Source organism: Oenanthe melanoleuca, chromosome 5, assembly GCF_029582105.1.
Source record: "Oenanthe melanoleuca isolate GR-GAL-2019-014 chromosome 5, OMel1.0, whole genome shotgun sequence".
In the NCBI taxonomy this organism is placed as follows: Eukaryota; Metazoa; Chordata; class Aves; order Passeriformes; family Muscicapidae; genus Oenanthe; species Oenanthe melanoleuca.
The window spans coordinates 56,327,641-56,347,998 of record NC_079339.1 but is presented as its reverse complement, the minus strand read 5'-3'; the positions used below and the strand labels follow the sequence as shown (position 1 = coordinate 56,347,998).

Genomic DNA, 20,358 nt, shown 5'->3' with positions numbered 1-20,358 from the left:
TCAGAGAACAGCCCCAGGTGGAAGGGACCCACAAGAATGATCAAGTCCAACTCCTGGCTCTGCACAGAACTCTCCCAAAACAACCACCAGAGTTGTGAGAATGTGCCCTGAACTGGCAGATCTTCAGGTGCCTCCTCTGACTGCCACACTTCCTCTCTTAAACTCTGGGCTTAAAAAACTCTAATATGAGATGAACCTAAATTAAAATTCTCTTCATCAGAGGAACATTTGCCTGCTGAGATGTTCTTCTCTCTCTTTGTCAGCTGGATTGTAGCTCCATCTAGTATTTCTCCATCCTCAGTCCAGGCTGTTTGGTCGAGGAAGGTAATTCCTTGCTGGTGAGAGCAGCTCTGCAGCCAGATTGTTGCTAGCAAAGGATGTGTGAGGATTTCAGTGTTTTCCTGATCTTTGGAGGCCTGAAGGGGCTTGTTCCTGTTTAAGTGTTGCAGTCTTTTATATCAAATAAAGAATGTGCATGTCTGTGGGTAAAAGAAAACTGTGTGTCATCTGTTTGCTTATTTTTAAATGCTTAATTTTCATGACATGTAGGAACTTACTGTTAAAAAAAGCTTGGTTGTGAACTAAAGTAAGAATGATTCAAATTCCTACCAAAAACCACTTTGGAGCATGTGAATTTTTTTGTTTGTTTGTTTCTTTATTCTAGGATTATGATCCTCCAAGTGAAGGGCAGGTGCTGAGAAGAATGGATAAAGGCTGTCACGGGGATCCTGTCCTGACACTTTTAAACAAATTAAATCAAGCACTTGTTTTTGTACGGGAAGAAATTGACCACTTGGAGGTAACTTACAGTCCTGGGTTTTCCAGTACAGTAGTTTTGAAGTGATTCTTTCCTTCTCAAAAGTAGATAAAATATCCCAAGCTTATCCTTCCTGTTGACTGTAGAACAGCTTCATGCACTTCATTCCCTGCTGCAAGTGATCCCACTTCTTTTGGCTTTGTTTTTGTGTAAAACTCTTTAAAAACACTGAAGTCTCAGTGTTATAAACAAACTATACATCATATGTACCTCATTTAACAGGTATGTGTGTGACTGTCCCCATGTCCCAGGTTTTTCCTGTCACTTGGAGTACCAGGGAATTTTCTGTCACTTCAGCAATACAGGTGGAATGTTTACCAGTACAAATACCCTGCATTTAACAACTACAGGAGTGTTTTAGGGAGCTATGAACAACCAAGCAAGTGTTTACATGTACTTTGCACATGCTGTTGATACTGATCTTGGAGCAAAACCTCAAAAATTCCTATTCAGTTGGCAGAAAAAAAAGACACTCACAGAAAAATGTAATTATCTGCCTCACAGTTTTTTTGTCACACATCTGAGTTATTTCTGTGTTGGAAAATAGCAGTTTGGACTGGGTGTTCATTCTAACTGACATTGCTGGAGGAATGTTTGAAGGAAATGAACTTTGAATACTGCAGCAATGGTTCATGAACACATTTATTTACAGCAGATCTTGCTTTTTTTGTGATGCTACTGATGCATATGCAGTTTCTTCCTTCTGTCTTGGTCAGTTAAGTCGAAATAATTACCAGCTTGACTCACCTCCTTGGCTGTTCCTTTGTCTTTCTTTATTTTGTTAATGAGCTCCAGTGGCTGGACTTGGTGAAAAGCTTTCTACAGCATTAACTCCCAAGTCTGCCTGTAATTGCAGTGACATTTTCTCATCAGCACTGCCAGTTACAAATGCAGCTCTAATTTGCTTTTTCCCTTTCCCATAGTCACAGAGCACTCAGTGTGTCCATACAAGGCACTCATAAACTCCCCCCAGGTTCTGGCAAGGTGTGTGCAGGTGTCCCTTCTCCCTTGGAGGAGAATCAACATTCTCCTGGATGTTCCCTGTGTTGCCTTAGAGTGACACTGTGCACATGTGAGTGTGTGTGGATTCCACCTGTTTTCCTACATGGAAGCAAGCTGGGTTTAACCTCAGCTTTGAAAGTCAGGATCCAGGAAACCATTCCTATTTTTAGAGCCCTCCAAACCTACTTGAAAATGGAAGCTTTTATCTGACATGCAGTGCAGAGAGTCAATAGCTTTTAGATGCTGCCAATGTTTCAAGGTCAGGCAGTCAACAGTGGCCAAATCTATAATATCAAAGGCTTCATGTGCTAAAAATGTAACTTAGGTTCTGATCATGTTGAGATACCACTAACAAAATAAATAAAGTTTGACTGCAAGTGTTCCTTTTCTGTCCAGTACTGATAAATGTAGATCTTAACTTCAAATCTAGATGATATCTCCAGGGCTTGTTTGCTTTATCCAAGCAAATAGAATAAACTTAAGTTTATAAATGCTTTCAGGGTTAATGTAATTAGGAAACAATGCTTGGGTTTGGATGCTTACACTGGGTTTTTATATGTGCTGTGGTTTTGGTGTTCTCTGCAGGATTCTGATGGCAGCATTGGGCAGCTCAGTGAAGGTCAGAGACCAAGGCTGGCCAGAGCACAGGAGAGAATCCTGATGGGAAATCCCATTTTTATGGAGCATCCATCTGCTCAGATCTCTGGGAACAGACCACGTCAGAGTCTCCGTTCTGCATCTCCAGGGCAGCTTGCCCACATTGAAGGTACAATTATATTCTTATTTCTTCTCTGTGGTAGTCATGTGGATTCTGAGGATTTTCCTTAACAGAATATGAACTAATTCCAGACCATATATTCAAAATCCAAAATTTACAGGCAGTTCCTACAATGAAATTATTAGTGTTCGTCTTTCAAGAACTGAATTTAATTCAAGCCTTGTCTTCACTCTTCTTAGCAATTTCCTACAACTGGAAAAAAATCATGGCAAATACCCACTTGCTTATAGAAAAGTTAATTTGTAAAGTGTCTATTTTATTATTTTAAGTCAAATTCAGTTCTAAGAAACAGATGGAAGCAGTTTTCATTGGACAGGTGTTAACACCAGCACTTCAAGCTGCTTCTGTTTGTTCCCTTGCTCAGCACTGCTCCTCTTTGCTTTTATCACTCTATCATGGTGATGCTGCAGTGGCTCATAAATGGCAATGTATTTTAGCTCCATATATTCCTCTAATGATATGAAAATCAATTTTTTTTCCCAGATGGATAGCTCAGGCACACACATCTTGTACAAAGCAGGGTTATGTGGTAAAGCAGGGACATTTATTTCATTTCAGTTGAAACCAGTGGTCCATCCTTTCTCTTCTTTATCTTATGTTCTCTGTTGTTATCTGAAAATGTGCTTCTGTAATTGTTTAATGTAGCTGCTGCAAGCATGTAGAAAGTCTTTATTTTGTTCACTGTGGTTTTAAATATGTTTAAACTAAACTGAAATAATTACTAGAGTGTTGCAACACAAATGTGGTTGCACTGATTCATCAAAAGTTGTGTAAATTAAAGTGATCAAACAGCTGGTTTTCTGTCCTTTTAATTTTCACATTTATGAATTTGACAAGAGAAGCTTATCTCACATTATTAACCCTTGACCAGTAGGAAGTGGATTGAAATGAAATGTGTTTAACACGTGGCAAAAACAATCTTGGAGAAAGTAGAATATTTGCTTAGTTTTGAAGTGATTAACATTTGAACTGGTCACACAGTAACCTTTTAAACCAGCTGTGATGTAACATTTTGGCCAGCTACACGAGTGTCAGCCTTGAAAATATGTTCTGGTACTTTATATATTGTCAAACTTTTGCTTTAAAGTAGTTTGTTGAAGGTTGTTTGAAAATTGGTTGCATGAGTTTTCCTGAGATAAGAGATTTCTCCAAGTCACTTGTTTGACTGTTGGTAGAGGTCAGTCAGCACCAAGGACACTGTGATGTGGCAATAAATCAGTGATCAGATCATCTGCAGATAGTGCAGGACAAGGAGAAATGGTTTTAACTAAAAGAGGAGAGATTTAGATTAAATGTGGTGAAGAAATTCTTCCCTGGGAGGATGGAGAGGCCCTGGCACAGGCTGCCCAGAGAAGGTGCCCCTGGATCCCTGGCAGTGTGCCAGGCCAGGTTGGACAGTGTAAGGTGACCCTGCCCATGGCAGGGGGTTGGAACAGAGTGAGGTTTAAGGTCCCTTCCAACTCAAACCTTTCTGGGATTCTGGGATTTCTCTGGTTCTGTGAGTCTGTAATGGTGCTCAGGACCCAGGAGTTGGAAGATGCCTGTAAATGGCAGAACCTGTCCCTGTGTCTGTCTGTCCTTATCTCCTCCTAACCCAGACTGTCCATGGCTGTATCTGGCACAACAGGGCTGTATCTCCTTGTATCTTTAAAAAGAAATTTTTAAATTTATTTAGTTTAATTTAGGATGACCTTTGGCTGTCCTGTAAATATCTTAACACTTATCAAACCAGCCCCTGCATGTGCTAATCCACCAGCAGTGTGTTTCTGTACTGATTTTTAAGGTCATCTCTAAATCTTGTAGTGTTGTTTTTATTACAGTGTATTTTTGAGAGGAGGCAAGTGCCCTGGACTACCTACCATGGGGGCATGCCCTGTGCTTTTACATAATCTTTATAATCCCAGACTGAGTTCTCTTGCATTCTGCTGATTTTTAATTTAGCTTCCCTCCCTCCCCACCTCTGAACTCAGCACAGTAATTTGTTGCATTGCTAAGGAAATGACATTGTATAAAAGCTTGGATCTGCTTTCAAGACACGAGTTGTTTTCATATCAAGGAGGAACAGAAATCCTTGTTTCTAAGTCCTTTTGTGAGAGAAGTCAACACTGAATAGAAAACAATCTGTGTTGGAGGGAGGGTCAGGTGAAGGATGGAAGGAATGACCTGTGATTGTTTCCACTTTCCTCCCAAACCTTTTTTCTCTCTGCACTGGGATGTGATTGCTTGTCCTTCAGCTTAGTGCAAGTCAACTATTTCCTGATAGCCACAAGAGCTCCAATGCAGATCCATCATTTTATTTTATAATTATTTCAGGGCTAATACTAAATAATAGTTACACCCATGGGTGTCAATCTTCACATATTTCAGGGTGTGCATCTCTGCACATGAAACTTTGCAATGGAAACAGTTCCTCTGTCAGAATGAGTCACTCACAGAGGTGTCTGTAAGAATTTTGGGGATTGTGTGTCTGTGGGTTGTCTTCAGTTTTGTGACCAGTTTTTATTTGTATTATGGAAACACAATGTCCATTTTTAGGATGGAGCAGGTATTGCTCATGTAGCATCTTGGTGATCAGTCATTTATAAATCCTTGTTTTCAGTGCTTAAAGGATATAAAACCAACATGCAAATGTAATGTGGCACATGCAGTCTTAAAGTGAACAATAATTACAGTTAATTAAGCAATGATTATAGTTAATTAGGCTTAAAATTCATTCTTTGGCTCTGTATGATAGCAGAAGGCTAAAGTTAGTTCATGAGCTGTCAGTACATTTTTCATAAAAATATTTTACACACTTGCAGGCTGCAAAACCATGATAAATGTTGGATTAGAGAGCAAATTATCCCTTTAAAGAAGACTATATACAGGTTTCTTTTAGTTCATATAGGAGTGAAACATTTAATAAAGCAGCTTTTCCAATTTCTTTCCAGTAAGTGTGATAAAGCTCATTAAGCATATAATGGTATGATGAACTGTAGAGCTCTGAAGCTTTCTCAGATGCTGCCACATTAGAAATTTACAGATGATAAAGCTGATTTATTTTTTCAATTTCCACAGACATGTATTTCTTATTTCATTTTTATCCCCACAAGAGCAATTTAAGGGGTATACAATGAGCCATGTAAGGAGGAAATAATTCTCTTTAACATTGCATGTCCCACTGTTGGAAGTTTGAAAGGCTGCACATTCTGCCACATGAGTTGACCAGGAGATTATTGCTCCAGCTCATGAAAGATTTCTTTTTTCTCCCAGCAGAAGTGCTTGGAGATGCAGATGTAAGTCCTAGTCCAATGCTTTTGACTGAACTGGAGTCACAGCCAGGTTCAATTCCTGCTCTGCCAGCAACCCAGCCAAGCTGCAGAATTATACCTCTCTCAGAGGATCTCTCTCAGGTAAGGTGAAAGGATTTTTCCTGTGCCTAGTCAGAAAAAGCAAACTGAAACCTGGGAAAATAAATTTTCCTGTTTCATTATCCTGCCTGACATCACAGAACTAGTGCATTTGAAGGGACACATTCAGCTGAGAAGCTGCAGTCAAAGTGCATGTGTGCAGTAAAGGTGATGGTGTTTCCTGTGACAAACCCTTACAATATCCCTTCTTTAAAGCTCAGGCCTTCTTTTTTATCTATTCTGCACTTCCTCACAGCTTCACAGGTCTCACAGAATCCAGTCCTATACAGTGTTAATTGAAGCATTCCCATGTTTTAGGGGCACAGTCCTTCAAGTGCAGGATAATATCCAGGATATATGGCTGAGATTTGGCCTCATGAATTGTCACCCACTCAGCATTCCAGGAGCTTCATTTGTCCTGGTAGGGGCAGGGCTGGAAAGGCAGTGAGGATGATGAACCTCAGAGCACTGAAAGGTAGAGGAACATCCTATTGATCTCTGCTTCAAACCTAGACAGGAATTTTTTGCTCCTTTATTAGTATGTGCTGTTACCTAGAGATGATAGTTTACTTGCCAACTAAATCCAAATAACAAATGGCAAAAGCTAAAAATGAGGTGTCAGACTGCTCTCTAATATATGAAGCTTCACACTGTGTTTGAAAGCATTATATACTTACTATGGTTGCTGTGTTCATGGGTAAATTCTGTCCTTCCCTGATGATTTTTTTTTTTGTATTTGATGTTTTATTTTTATTAAAAATAATCTAAAGTATCTTGCATTAAACTGCCTTTGGGTTTGTTTTTGAGCCTTGATGTGTTTTGTGCCATTGGTGTCTGAGCAGTTCTTAAATTTGTCAACTGAAGTGATGTGTTGCATCTTCAGAGAAGATTTGTAATGTTACACCTCTTTTACTCTGAGCTCACCAGAACAGACTTTCTTGGAATTACTGTTCACAGGCAAAAGTGGATTCTGGCCAAAAGTAATAGGGATAGAGAGGGCAACACATGTCTTTCACAGAAAATATACAGATAGTTTTATATTATCCTTTATCTGTAGGTAGTTACACATTACCTTTAGAAACTTTTTCTTGCACTTGAACCCTTAGTGTGGATTTTGTTTTCTTTTTGTTTTCTTTTTTTTTTTGCCTGCTGGCATGTAAAATTCACCCTCCCTTCAAACCACACAACCAAGCCCCAGAACTCTGTGTGGTTTTGTTGGGTGTGTTTTTTTCCTGAGTGTGGTTATTCCTGATTTAAGACTCTAAGTCACTTTCTCATAGGATAACTTTCTATCTTTTCTATGAGGTGATTATACTCATAAGTGATTGCCTCATCCAGAAGAGATGTTTACTGTGGGTAAGCCATATTCTGTAAGATCTTCTTCTAGATCTGTACATCCTTCTCTGAAATTAAAAAATGATGCCTGTACCAGGTGATTGGAAAGCTTGTTGTGACAGCATTTATCTACCTTGTGACAAGGATGAAGCTTTCCCCTGCTTTAATTAAGGATGGCATCTGTGTGCAGCTCTGCCATTGGATCTGCCTTGTCACTGCCTGCAGGAGACAGATTTTCTGGTAACGTTACACCAGCTAAGAGAGCAAGAGGTACTGAGGCTTTCAGGATGATTCATTCATTCTGTGCACTGTTTAAGGCAGTAATCACTTCAGACTTCTTGAAGGATTTCCTCACAAGTTAGTCACTGACTCTCACATCTTGTTCTTCATCTCCAGACAGTGTTTGCCTTCACTGAGATGAAACTGTACCACCTACATACAAAGGCAGAAGACAAATCTATTTAGGAGCAGAGTTTGCTGAGACACCTGAGAAACTGCAGGGTTTCAGATGGTGTCCTGCTGGGCCTTGGGCTTGGGAGGTGGTGGCACAGCCTGGGTGGTTTCTGCAGCCTGTGTGAGCAGGAGCCTTGTGGCAGGGATGTGGAGCTGCCAGGCTTGTTTGCCCTCTGGCACTGGTGTAGGTCAGGTTTTCACACAGGGCACGAGCAAATGCCTTTTAGTCATGAAGAGTGAAGTCTGTGTGGTCACTCAGTCCAAAACAAATGGCTTAAGTCATACAGGAATTTTCTTATCTACCCAAATTCCTTGGCTGCTCCTCCATTTCTGGCATTAGATTTTTTTTTGTTTTGAGATTTATATATGCTTTTAGCCACTGTTAGACAGAAAGCCAGACTAAAGACATCTTTACTTTGACCCCTCCTGTCCATTCTTGTGCAACAATACAGGAATTGACTGTTATTTGTGGCCATTTTGCCCCCATGGTCTTAGCTCTAAGAAGCAAGAGAATGACTTGGAGGAAGCTGGGCTCTTCCTATTCTAAATAAATCATTTTGATCATGGGAGGGACAGGAACATTGAAGTCATATTTGCGTGGCTACACATTCCAGACACAGTAAATCTAAATAATTTGAAGTCCCAAATGCATTGTTAAAATCTTAGAAAATCACTTGGTTGCAAAATATTTTCATAATATTCTTTTATAAGTATGGATGTTTTTATACAATCCACATTTTTCAAGAGGGATTGTCACTTTGGTATTCTCATTAGCTTTCATTTTTTAGTATTTCAAAAGACATGGTTTTTTAATCTTCAGGAATGCATAATTGTAGGTTATGAATCTGTGTTATCTCTCAACTTCTGTTTGCAGCTCAGTTCAGTTTAAAATGAGTTTTGCTGTATTATAAATCCAATAGGGAAAAAACCACTTCAGATGGACCCATGAGAACTGTTATGCTGCTGACATTTAATGTTCATTTTATATATTGGTGTCCTTCAGTCACATTTCCATGAGACCTTGACACTCTCAGAAAATCATCTCAACTATTTCTCATCTTGTCTGCTTTAAATTTGTCTGTCTTAAGAGAAAGCTTAAGTCTTCCAGATAGGCACACAGTGACAGGACAAGGGACAGGGATTTGAAACTGCTAGAGGATAATGTTAGATTAGAGATCAGGAAGAAATTCTTCCCTGTGGTGGTGAGGCCCTGGCTCAGGGTGCCCAGAGAAGCTGTGGCTGCCCCATCCCTGGAGGTCCCCAAGACCAGACTGGATGGGGCTTGGAGCAACCAGTTCTAAAAACATGGCCAAGGAAATAAATGTTAGATTTGGCCTGGGTTTTCCAGCATGTGTGCTGAAATTTTTATATTTCTTTTCTCTTTCATCTTTCTTTTGTTAGTCAAGAGGGAAGTTCCTAGGGAGATATCCTGGGTATTGAAGAAAGCCAGGGAAATTTTGTTCTTTCCGCTACATGCTTTGAGTAAAAATTGAAAATCTCCTGTGTCTCCAGGTCTAAATGGCACTTTTCCATCCATTCCTGCTGCTCCCAGGATGTTTGTCTAGAGGGAATAGCTGTAATAGGCTAATTCAGAGCTGAATTCCCTTGAAGTCAGATGTAGGGAGAACAAGTGCACACGTTTCATGAATCTTTAAAAACTTCTTGGGATGTTTCTTGAAGCTGAATGTAATCTTGCTGTGCTTTTACATCAAAAGTGAGATTTGTAATGTGATTTCAATTTTTGATACCTAGGAGGAAATCCAAGGTGCTGTACCCATTCCAACTATCACACCCCGAGTTATCTTTGTGATAAAATCTGAAGAGATGGAACCAGAAGGTAAATCAATGTCAATATGCAGAGTTCTCTCAGTTAAGCACATCACTTCTAAATATTGTTGTGTACTGACATAATAGTGCTGATTTTTTTAAATTTGGTTTTCACTGATACAGCCTTTCCAGCCATTTCTGTATACATAGTTTATCCAGGTGTACCAAGTGATGTCTGTATGTGTACATAGTTATTGCTGGAGTGCACTGAAAGGATGGGAAATTCAGCCTGGAGAGGAGAAGGCTCCAGGGAGACCTTAGAGTCCCTTCCATGGGTCAATGGGCTCCAAGAGATCTGGAGAGGGACTTTGGACAAGGGAAGGAATGGCAGCACAATGGGCAGTGGCTTCACACTGACAGAGGACAGGGTTAGATGGGATATTGGGAAGAAATTCTTCCCTGTGAGGGTGGGCAGGCCCTGGCACAGGGTGCCCAGAGAAGCTGTGGCTGCCCCTGGATCCCTGGCAGTGCCCAAGGCCAGGCTGGACAGGGCTTGGAGCAGCCTGGGACAGTGGAAGGTGTCCCTGCCTGACCATGGCAGGGGGTGGAACTGGATGAGCTCTGTGTTCCCTTCCAACCCAAACCATTCTATGATTCTATAAAACCTATCTGTATGGAAGTCATGAGAATGTTGGCAATTAAGTATTTATTCAAATTTGGATTTGCCAAGAGCATTACAACGTGCACTTTCTGTAGTCAACTGAATCTTAATTGCTTTGTGGAGTGCTGCTCAGCAATGAGATGTTCATAACATTGTGATAGAGGGAGTGGCTCATATGCTTGAGAAAACACAGGAGTGCTGCAGGAGAACTGGGAGATAATAGGAAGTTAAGATCATCAAATGTGGGAATAAAAGAGATATTTTCAGTGCTAAAATGACCTGGTTTGAGATGGGCTTCAAGCTGGTGTGTAACAGATAATGTTTTTCTCTTCTGAAGGACACTAAGTATTATCTCTGCTATTTTTGGAGGTTGTTTAACAGTGTTTGCAAAGGTGTTCAGGATGATGAAAGAGAGGGAGAGAGTATCTTTTGTTTATTGTAGCTCAAGTCAGTTGGAATAGCATAAACTGTGCACATGACTGCCATGGGTAATTGTTTTAGCAGATAAGAAGTTTGTGGAGGTGCTACAGTGAGATGTGTAGCAATTTTAATCTTACATTCTAAGAACAAGAATCTGAAAACCTGCCTGTCTACAATATATGCAATTATAATTGCTCCACCCTAGCACAGAGAAATTCTTCCTTCAAGCTCTTTTAAAAATAATTCTTTGAACTTCTTCCATTTAATTTTTTTAAAAACATCTCATCGAATTCTGAGGGAATTATTTTGCTTCAAATATTTATGAGTGGTAAGAAAAGCCCCAGGCCAATGTTATTGGTCGTGGGACTTGGAACCTAATTTCAAAACCATGGTTTGCATATGAAGAAAGTTATGAATAATGTAAAAATTATCTATGGATAATTAGTGGAAAAGCTTCCAGAGCTGAAGTGGCACAACTTAGTGCAGGTCTGTGTTTACCTATTTTTACCTCTGCATTTATCTGTACTGTAACACAAGGAACTTGGGTATGGTCCAGCTGTGTCTGTCAGCTGGAAACGTGACCAGGAGATGGCAGTAGTCAATTTTCTTTGAAAGGAACAAAAAAAAAAAGTATGATTTATATACCAGGATAATTGAAATCTCATTCGAAGTATACATATTTAATAAGCCAATAAAAATCTCAAGGATTAGGGAATGGAAACAACTGTCTATTACTTTTAACTAGAATGTCTTCTCTCTCTAAGCTTCACCACAGCGACCTTAATCAGGCCAAAAGTTGAGGGTAAAAATTAATAAGAAGCATTTGAAAGAAAAAGGAAAGCTTGCAACATGATAAGTGTACGTGGGTTTAAGTAAATACAACATTTTGAAATTAAGCACATCTGTTACTGTAAGTTCAAAGCACCTTGTTTATAAAAGCTTCATGTCAGATGGTTGCCTTCCCTGGGATAGCAAGGGACAAGGAATTCTTGCCTGGAAATGGAGAAGCATTCTGGAGGCAGGACCACTTAGGTACTTTTTCAGAGTTTAAAGGGCAAGTGGTTGGATTGATATTAGAGTTTAGGAAGTCCAAAGCCCTGAGATGAAGTGTGAATTCACAGTGTTGGGAGAAAAGGAAAATTGTTTTGGACTTCAAGTTGGATGTTAAAAAGCCATTTTTATTTAATTGATAAGTACATGACAAGCTTTGATTCATCTTTCTGTGGCCATAAACATATATACACACATCAGAGCATTCTTTTGTTGTTTAAAAATTTCTGTGGTCTGCAGTGAACATGTGTTTTTACTGAAAGAAAGTTGATTGATGGCTTCTAATGAAAGTTGAAGTTCAGGACTGCTGCAATATCATGCCTGAAAGGGTAAAGTCTCCTGAAAAGTTACAACTGAAAATCAAGCCTGGATGTATTATTAATTGAAATTTGTGCCTTCTCTAGACACAGTGGAGACAGTGGTTTGAAAACATAGAGTTGTAATACATAATATACATGCATATATATTTTTGGCTTTATAATACCCTTTAATCTTTGTACCATTCTTTCATATATCTTCATGAATTTAATAGGATTGTAATTGTTGTGGTGGGTGAATGCTCATATTTCCAGAATTTAAGCATTTTCAGGCTTGCATTAAAGGGATTCAGAATTTCTGAAATTAAAATGAAAGAACAGGTGGCAATGCTTGAGTGCAGAGCATTTTTAAACTTTAATATGAGCAGCTCAGAGGTAGATGTATCTTCACTTAATTATTTTCCTACAGCATAGACTCTCAAAATTTGACCTAGAGAGCACAACTTGATGATAGTAATTCCTTTTTATCTCCAGCTAGTGAATTACATTCAGGCAGTGTAAATACATGGGAAAGGAATATTGGGACACTAAGCAATTGGCTTTGTTGCCACAGAGAGATTGCACAACTGCTTGTGGGAGGAGATGATCTGTGCAATAAATGAATAAGATGACAAGAAGCCCTTAAAACAATCTATATAAAAACAAAAATTCCATAGTCCTTGTTCTGTATTGAAAATGGGCTGCTTCTGTGTTAGTATTGACATTAGGCTGTACTGAAAGCTGTAATGCTGAAAATATGGCTATAACTAAATACTTCTTTGTCTTTCTTCTTCAGCCAGGAATTGCTCTGAGTTAGGTTTTGGGTTATTTTTTCTTAAAACTATTGTGGCATGAGGCAAATGTGTAACAGATGCTTCAAGGAAGGAAGAAGATTAGGATAAGGCTAAAGGTCTTTCTGTTTTTTTCTTAGAACTGGAACTGTTTTGGTAAAACTCAATGACTATTCTACTGAAAGCTTACTTTTCCCTTAATATCCTGCTGTTTCTTTTTTTGGCCTGAATTTCACTGAAGGCTTTTGCCAAAGACTCTCCACACCAGCCTGGATATAGCAGCCAGTGAAGCAAACCAGAGCCCTTCTTCCACAGTGTAGGGAGAGCCACCCTGACCTGAGAGGCTGAAATAGTTTGTATTGCTCCTTGAATTTGCCTAATTTCTGAGAGAAGATCTTGGAAATTGGAGGAATTTAATCACTTAGCTGAAATTAAGATATTTTTCAGGCAAATGTTTCATGTAAGTTTTTTTCAGTGCTTCTTCAGAATTCTCATCACAGACTCACAGAATGGTGTGGGCTGTAAAGGACCTCAAAGATGATTTAGTTCCACCCCCTGCCATGGGCAGGGACACTTCCATTGTCCCAAGTTACTGTAAGCCCCATCCAGCCTGGCCTTGAACTCTTCCAGGGATGTTTCTGATCTATTTTTCCTCTGGTTTTCCTATCCAGTTACCTCTCTGTGCTATCAGGTGGCTCATTGACATCACTCAGTTAATGTATTTTACATTTGGGCAAGTCAGGAAATGCAAGGCTGCATTTCCCACAGAAGCTCTGTCTTTTCTTTAAGCAGTCATTAGCTTTTAGGTGCTCCAAATGTAGTTTGCCAGTTTAGAATGCCAGTGCTCAAGGAGGTTCAGTTTATTCTGCATGTGTCCATAGGAGTTACACAATAGCCTGTGCAGTAGAAAACATGCATGTTAGTAATTAAGTGTGCATTTTTAATAATATCCCACATAAAATCCTCACTAGCCACACTTGAGAGTTTCTACTGTGAATTCCTGTAAGTAAATATTTAGCTGTGTTATAGTACATTTGTAACACAAGCTCTTAATTTCTTGGCTTTTGTAAATATTATTTATCTCTTAACAATTGTCATTTATATCTGTGGCTGCTTCTTTTCCCACTGAGTTACCTCAGTTGTTTTTCAGACAAAATGTTAAACCAGAAGTTGGATTTTTTCATAGCTTAAGGCAAAGTCTTGTGTGAATTTGTCACTGTGGATGATGATGTCCTGCTGTGGGTGTGTTCTGCTGCTTCAGGTTTGAGTCATGAGGAACCAAACAGCAGCAGTTGCTGTGGGTTTCTTGGGACTGTGCACATCTTTGTAGCCATTCCCAAAAAATTTCTTCCTGGGAAATGGTTCTCTGGGCTCATAGACCTGTCAATTTTTTCCCTCTCACTTACTTGTCCTAAAGGTGTGAAGAACAGTAACTACAAGCAGGTGAAGCACAACTCTGGTTTGTTTTTTGGATTCCTAGAATGTAATTTGATTTTTGAAATACAAGTGGTCAGATGGAGTAATTAAAAAAACCAAGACAGCATAGTTTATACTTAAAGAAAACTGTACCAAGCAGTGTCACATAGCCCTGCAGCCTGAGGGTTTTCTGCTGAGTCTGTGCTCAGGGAGGAGGGATTCTCTGGAGGCCAGTTCCACACCATTTATTCCCCAATCCTTTTTCTACAGATCACTTGGCAATTTCCTTCAACTTCTAAGAATCTGAGTTTGTTCTTCTCTTCCTGCAGCCCTCCTTAAGTGTCACAGCTCTCTCTGCTGCAGTGACATTGCTGTGACCTTGTGCTGAGGCTTTTGCCATGTGCAAAGGCAGAAAATTTCCCTTTTTAGCCTCCCCTTGGTGCCTGTGCTGATGGTGCTTTACACCCATCATGAAATCTGCTCAGCTTTCTGCATCCTCACACCTCCCTCATCCAGCCCTCAGGAGAATCCTGGGGTGTGTGTTTGGGTGATCTGTGCAGGAAACCTTTTCATACAGTAAAAAGAATAAAGCCTCCCTTTTGAGAAGATCTTCATGTTTAAATATATTTATTTTGCTGAATTTCAGGTTGTGTTCCTGTACAAAGCCCGTCCTCTGGTCTGAACCCAGCAGCAGGGATTTTCACTGAAATTCCAGCACCAGGTGGGATTTTTGTGCAGAAAGGGAAAGAAAAGCTTCTGCAAAGTGACATGATCTACTGAAAGCATTACTTCCTATGGAGACTATCAAATATTTACATTTTTTGCTTGTCTTTATTCAGATTTTCTGGGGTTCAAAAGTAAATATTCCAAAATCTCATCTTTAAACCTAGAGTTTCCAGGTGATCTAATGCAGTGACCTGTGGCCTCCCTCTAAGTGTGTTTTATTGATCACAAGTTAAACTCCAGGGCAGTGCCAAAATTAAGCCTGGTATTTCAGCCATATATGGGGGCTGTAAGGTGAAAATATTGAGGGATCAGTCCCCTTTTCATGCAGATAAGCTGAAAACTTGTGGCATTGCTGCACAAAACACCCAGTGTACATTTGGAATTTGTCCTTTTTCATTGAATCATGGAGTCACAGACAGATCTGGGTTGGAAGGGACCTTAAAGCTCATCCAGTTCCACCCCCTGCCAAGGACAGGGACACCTCCCACTGTCCCAGGCTTCTCCAAACCCATCCAACCTGGCCTTGGACACTGCCTTCAGTTTAAAGCCATTCCCCCTTTTCCTATCACTTTATACCCTTCTTACCTCAAAATATCACATGGTGCCTCCTCCAGGCACCCACTGAGCTGCCTACATCACATCACCCAGACCAGGAGGTTCAGGGGATCTTCTGTTCTGAAGTGTATCATAAAAATATAAAGGATTTTACATCCAAATTAATTGGAATTTATTTTTAAGAAATGATCCATAATTGCATTTACTTTTCAAACACTTGTGGCAACCTGGAACCAGTGCAGTTCTACTACTAGAATTCTCTGTATTTTCCCTTTTTTTTTTCACCCTTTTTGCCAGTTAGAGTTTGGGTTTTTTTTTGTTGTTTTTTTTTTACAATTATTTAATTGTTTGGGGGTTTTTGATATTTTGTTTCATGTCAGGGGTTTTGGTAGCTTGTGTCTCTGGTGGCCAGGCACATGCTAGGCAGAATTCTCATTAAAGGAAGGAACCTCTTGCTACTGCATATCCAGTCTTAGGAGATGGAATGTACCAGCTGAGAGCTCTAAATTGCTATTTCCACTTTGGCAGCCTACCTTTGATCTCTCACCAGTTCCAGTTTTACTTGTATAAATCCATCTATTGTCAGCCTGTCTGGGGGTCAAGCTCCAATGTGAGGCTTTTTCTTTTGTCAAAGATTCTCATGTGGTGGTGAATCAGCTGGAGTTGCTGTGGATTGCAAACAGAGGATGGTCTTGATAACAACTATTAAATACAAGTCTCTGATCTCCTGGACACTACCACACTCCTCCCCAGTCTATGGAAATTGTTGTGCCAGGACAGCCTTTCTCACAGCCTGTCTAGGATTTGTAAACATGCTGGGATCTGACTGAAGCAGCTTTGTGTTGAGGATTATGATTTGTATGCACTTTTACAAACTTACAGTAATTGCTGTTGCCTTCATTGTAAAGAGCAAAAAATAAACACACACAATAAACCCCTTTAATGGGCACTGATCCCACTGGCACTGATCTTGAGCAACTCTGAATAAAAGCAGATGGTGGCAAGCTGACTAGGCTGACCTGCTTTCCCCTTTCATGCAAACTTTGCTTATATAAATGGGGGACACACACAAAAAATTAATGGGCTTGGGCAAGCCACCTAAGGACAGAGACTCCCCATGTACTTAATGCTTACATCAGCCCCAGGGCTGTTTCCAGTTAGTTCTTCTCTGGAGGGAGAAGTTTCTCACAAATTAGTGGTTCCACAGCCCTGAGCCCATGGTTTAACAAGAAAGAACTGATGTGCAGCTAGAAAGTAAGCATGCTTAGCTGTTCTGTGGCCTGTGTGTTGTGGTGGGCTGTGGAAAAGGATCAGAACAGTCTCTCCTGAACCTGTTGCTCATTTGAAGACATAAAATTGAGTCAAGTCCCTTAGCACATCATCTGCTGTCATAACATTGTGACAAGGCATTCGATCTTTTGTGGTCTTGTACTAGTTTAATTCACATGCCTATTTGTTAGCAGTGATGGTAAAAGAATGTAAAATGGGATTCCTGGTCGTTCTAGTGTGTCACTGCAACAAGATGTGACCAGAGGGCTGGAGCACCTCTGCTGTGGAGACAGGCTGGGAGAGCTGGGATTATTCAGCCTGGAGACTCCAGGGACACCTCACTGTGGCCCTCCAGTATCTTAAAGGGCTCATAAAAAAGAGGGAGATGGAATTTTTTATACAGGTAGAGAGTGACAGGCTGAGGGGCAATGGTTTAAAATTGAAAAGAGTCAGGTTTAGATTAGATGTGAAGAAGAAATTTTTTGCTCTGAGGGTGGGCAGGCCATGGCACAGGGTGCCCAGAGAAGCTGTGGTTGCCCCATCCCTGGAAGTGTTCCAGACCAGGTTGGATGGGGATTGGAGCAACCTGGGACAGTGGAAGGTGTCCCTGCCCAAGGCACGGAGTGGAACTGGGTGGGCTTTAAAGATCTCTTCCAACCCAAACCATTTTGTGATTCCATGATTCAGAGAAACAGCATTCCCTTTCCAGCAGGGCATTGGAGTTACTGCATCCAGAATTGTGCTGCAGCTTCTCACACAGATTACAGCCTACAAATGCACTTTTCTAAGATACATTTACACCTCTCAGTCACTCTGTGTGTACAGCCTGATGAATCCACACAAACTAAGCTGAACCAGGAACCATTCCAGGTCTCAGCAGACCTGCTGCTGCCTGGGTTGGTTCAGTTGGCACATGGCACCACAGGGTCTCCTAGGATGACCATCCTTGCTTGGATTAACAGTCATTTAAGTAGGTCTCTTATCTCCCTTTTTCTCTTTTTAAGTTTTTTTTTATAAAAGGAAACAGTATCAGAGCAGGAAGTGCTGGTGCTTTTGGGTGCTGGCAACACATTGCCTGGATACTGTTTGGTGACAGGTGAAGACAAGGAGTATTACAAACACACATTTCAACTTGGAGAAACATATATAGCACTGTGATAGGAGAAATGCAGGCTTTATGTCTTCAGCATGTGCTGAGTTTGTTACATTTTTCTGGTGGGTAGGGAAGGCAGATGTTGCCTTTTATAATTCAGTGGCTGTGCAAGTCTGAGAGCAGCACAACAGAAGGAGCAGCTTCTGCTCTCACTGTGCTGGGTTTGCTGAGCCCTGGGCAGAGGCAGCTGGACTCCCTTCAGCTTTACCTGCTCTTAAATTGTTCTCAATTCAGCTTTTTTATGCACTACATAAAAGCTGGAAGGAACCAGCTGTTAGTGTGGGGGGTGGCTGGGTAGGAGGGAGATCCCTGGGACATGAGTGTGCATGAGGTGAGTGATGAATAACTCACAAATTCTGACTGTCTGCCCCCAGACCTCTTCTATAAAGCAGACTGGGGATTCACAGAAGTTGTCATTCTCAGACAATAATTTTTTTTCTTTGTCTTTTTTAATGTTTTGTAGATTTTTGACACTGCTAGGAGAGGCAAGGAACAGCTGTAAAGTTATGAAGAGAACCAAAGTGGCCAATAAAGATGGATACTTGGACAATTTGTGTCCACAATCAGTTTTTTTTTAAATTCTACTGCTTCTTAGATTGTGAAAGGGCTTGACTCCCAGGCAGTTTTCATGCTGGTGACCAGTGTTGTTACCAGGTATTTTATTTCTTGTTTCAGGAGTAAACAGACCTCAACTCCATGCACCAAAGAGAAGCCAGGTTTGTCCAGCTCCACTTTCTCAATACAGTGATACAAAGGCTGCTTGTAATTAAATATAAATATAGGGTTCCCAAGCCCACAGGATTAATTTCTTAAGAGTAGGAGCCCATGAAATTATCAAATAAGGCAACAGCATGGGGTAAATGTTATCTAGGATGTCTTCCAAATGAAGAACACTATGTTAATACTGGTAATGCTCCTCTTTGATAACATGCTGATTTTGAGAAATGCAGGCTGCCAAAGTAGCATTCTTGTTAAAAAATAGGGTAAGGGCTGGTGAGCGAAGATTAAAGTTGTCATGCATGACCTGTTGCTCAGTGCTGAGGCTGCACTTGGGGCTGTGTTTTGTAACTCTGTGGAATAACATTTCTTAACATAAAGCTGCAGTAAAACCCTCTTCATCTTCCCTGCAACCAATTCTGTAAGTGAAGTACAACAAATCCTCATCTCTGAAATATCACTTGCAAATGTGCTTTTGGTGACTGCCTTTGCAAGGAACAGTAGTAAATGATGGAGATGGGTTAAACTTTGTCTGTGGACTACTGTGCTCTGGTTTTTATCATGAGTGCTGTCATTCAGGAGAGAAAAAAAACCCTACACCTAGAAAAACTTAATTTAAATTTAGAACCTTTGTATGTCCTGTCGTTCTGCTCTAATCTAAAACTTATGTTTTGCTTTTAAAGAAGGAAGAGCTGGTTTTAAGCACAATTCCAAACAACCTGAGTGAAAGTTGTTGAGTGTGACACAAAATATGGAGCAGCTCTGTGAAATGCATTTTTTCCCCCACGCTTTGGCTGCAGGGAAGTAAATGTTTCTCTTTGTGTTCAGCATGACTTTGCCTTCCAGTTAACTCTTTTTTTCAATGTCACATAGGCATGTATTTTTAATATACATTAATAAATAATTAACCAGATGTGAACATGAAAATGTATCCCACCTTTTCTAGGTCTGGTAGAATTATGTTTATATTTTGGCTTAAATTTAGGCAGTCAAGGTGGCTTAGACTTAATAAGCTGATCTGCTGCTCTCCATCCTAACTCAGGTTGTTACAGTAAGTTAATAATCTCAGGGTTGCATATCATGACCTGTTTTAGGCACTGTGCATATTGCAAGAGTTAGGCAGAGCTGTGTTTGTTTAAAGACAGTAAAACAGCTGCAGTGCTTGTCCTTGTCAGGCCATTGCATCTTCAGGAGAAGTAAAAAGCACAGAATTTGTTGCAAATTGCTTAATTTCTGTCTTTTTTTTTTTTTAGTGTGTTTTTATTATCCTGAAACCATAATTTCAGATCTTGAGAAAATAGTTTCATTTACTTAACGATTGCCATTGTGCCCCATTACATAAATCAGTTATAAATGGGAAATATTTACTGGTTTGAGTTCCAGTGTAAGTGCAGCACTGAGTTCTCAGAAGTGCATGTTGCTTATTTCAGTAATTGGAGCTGCTCCTAGAGACAGCCAGGCAGGGAGAGTACACAGGGAATGCTTGTTTCTGAAGATGCAGCTTCCTTCCTGATTAAAAAGGAGCAAAAAAAAAAGAGAGAAGAGAAAGGAGAGAGCAGTTTCCTGTTGGAATCCTCACTCTGAGGGAGCCTGGGCAGCCTCCCCTGCCCCAGCTGCCCTTTATGTGCAGGCACTCTCTGACACACCATGTCCAAAAACCCTTTTTATAACAGCAGTTGGGGTTTGCTGTGCAGGCAGACCTGGGGTTTAAAGAGGTTTCTGCTCCTCTCTCATCTGCTTTTAATGCAGGACTCTGACTGCCA

General features: G+C 40.4%; 1 protein-coding gene across 7 annotated transcripts in view; it reads left to right on the top strand.

Annotated features, from left to right (window-relative positions):
* Window positions 1-20,358, top strand: part of KIAA0586 (KIAA0586 ortholog) — a 71,304-nt gene that overhangs the window by 37,385 nt on the left and 13,561 nt on the right. Inside the window, exons 27-32 of one of the 7 annotated variants that reach the window (XM_056492322.1) lie at window positions 665-799; window positions 2,405-2,585; window positions 5,850-5,989; window positions 9,527-9,611; window positions 14,822-14,896; window positions 18,342-18,443. In XM_056492322.1, coding sequence (XP_056348297.1) covers window positions 665-799; window positions 2,405-2,585; window positions 5,850-5,989; window positions 9,527-9,611; window positions 14,822-14,896; window positions 18,342-18,349 — 624 coding nt within the window. In that variant the 3' untranslated portion in view covers window positions 18,350-18,443. Of the gene's footprint in view, window positions 1-664; window positions 800-2,404; window positions 2,586-5,849; window positions 5,990-9,526; window positions 9,612-14,821; window positions 14,897-18,341; window positions 18,444-20,358 lie in introns of those variants that run through there. The other 6 variants (XM_056492323.1, XM_056492317.1, XM_056492316.1 and 3 more) reach the window with 6 other exon arrangements.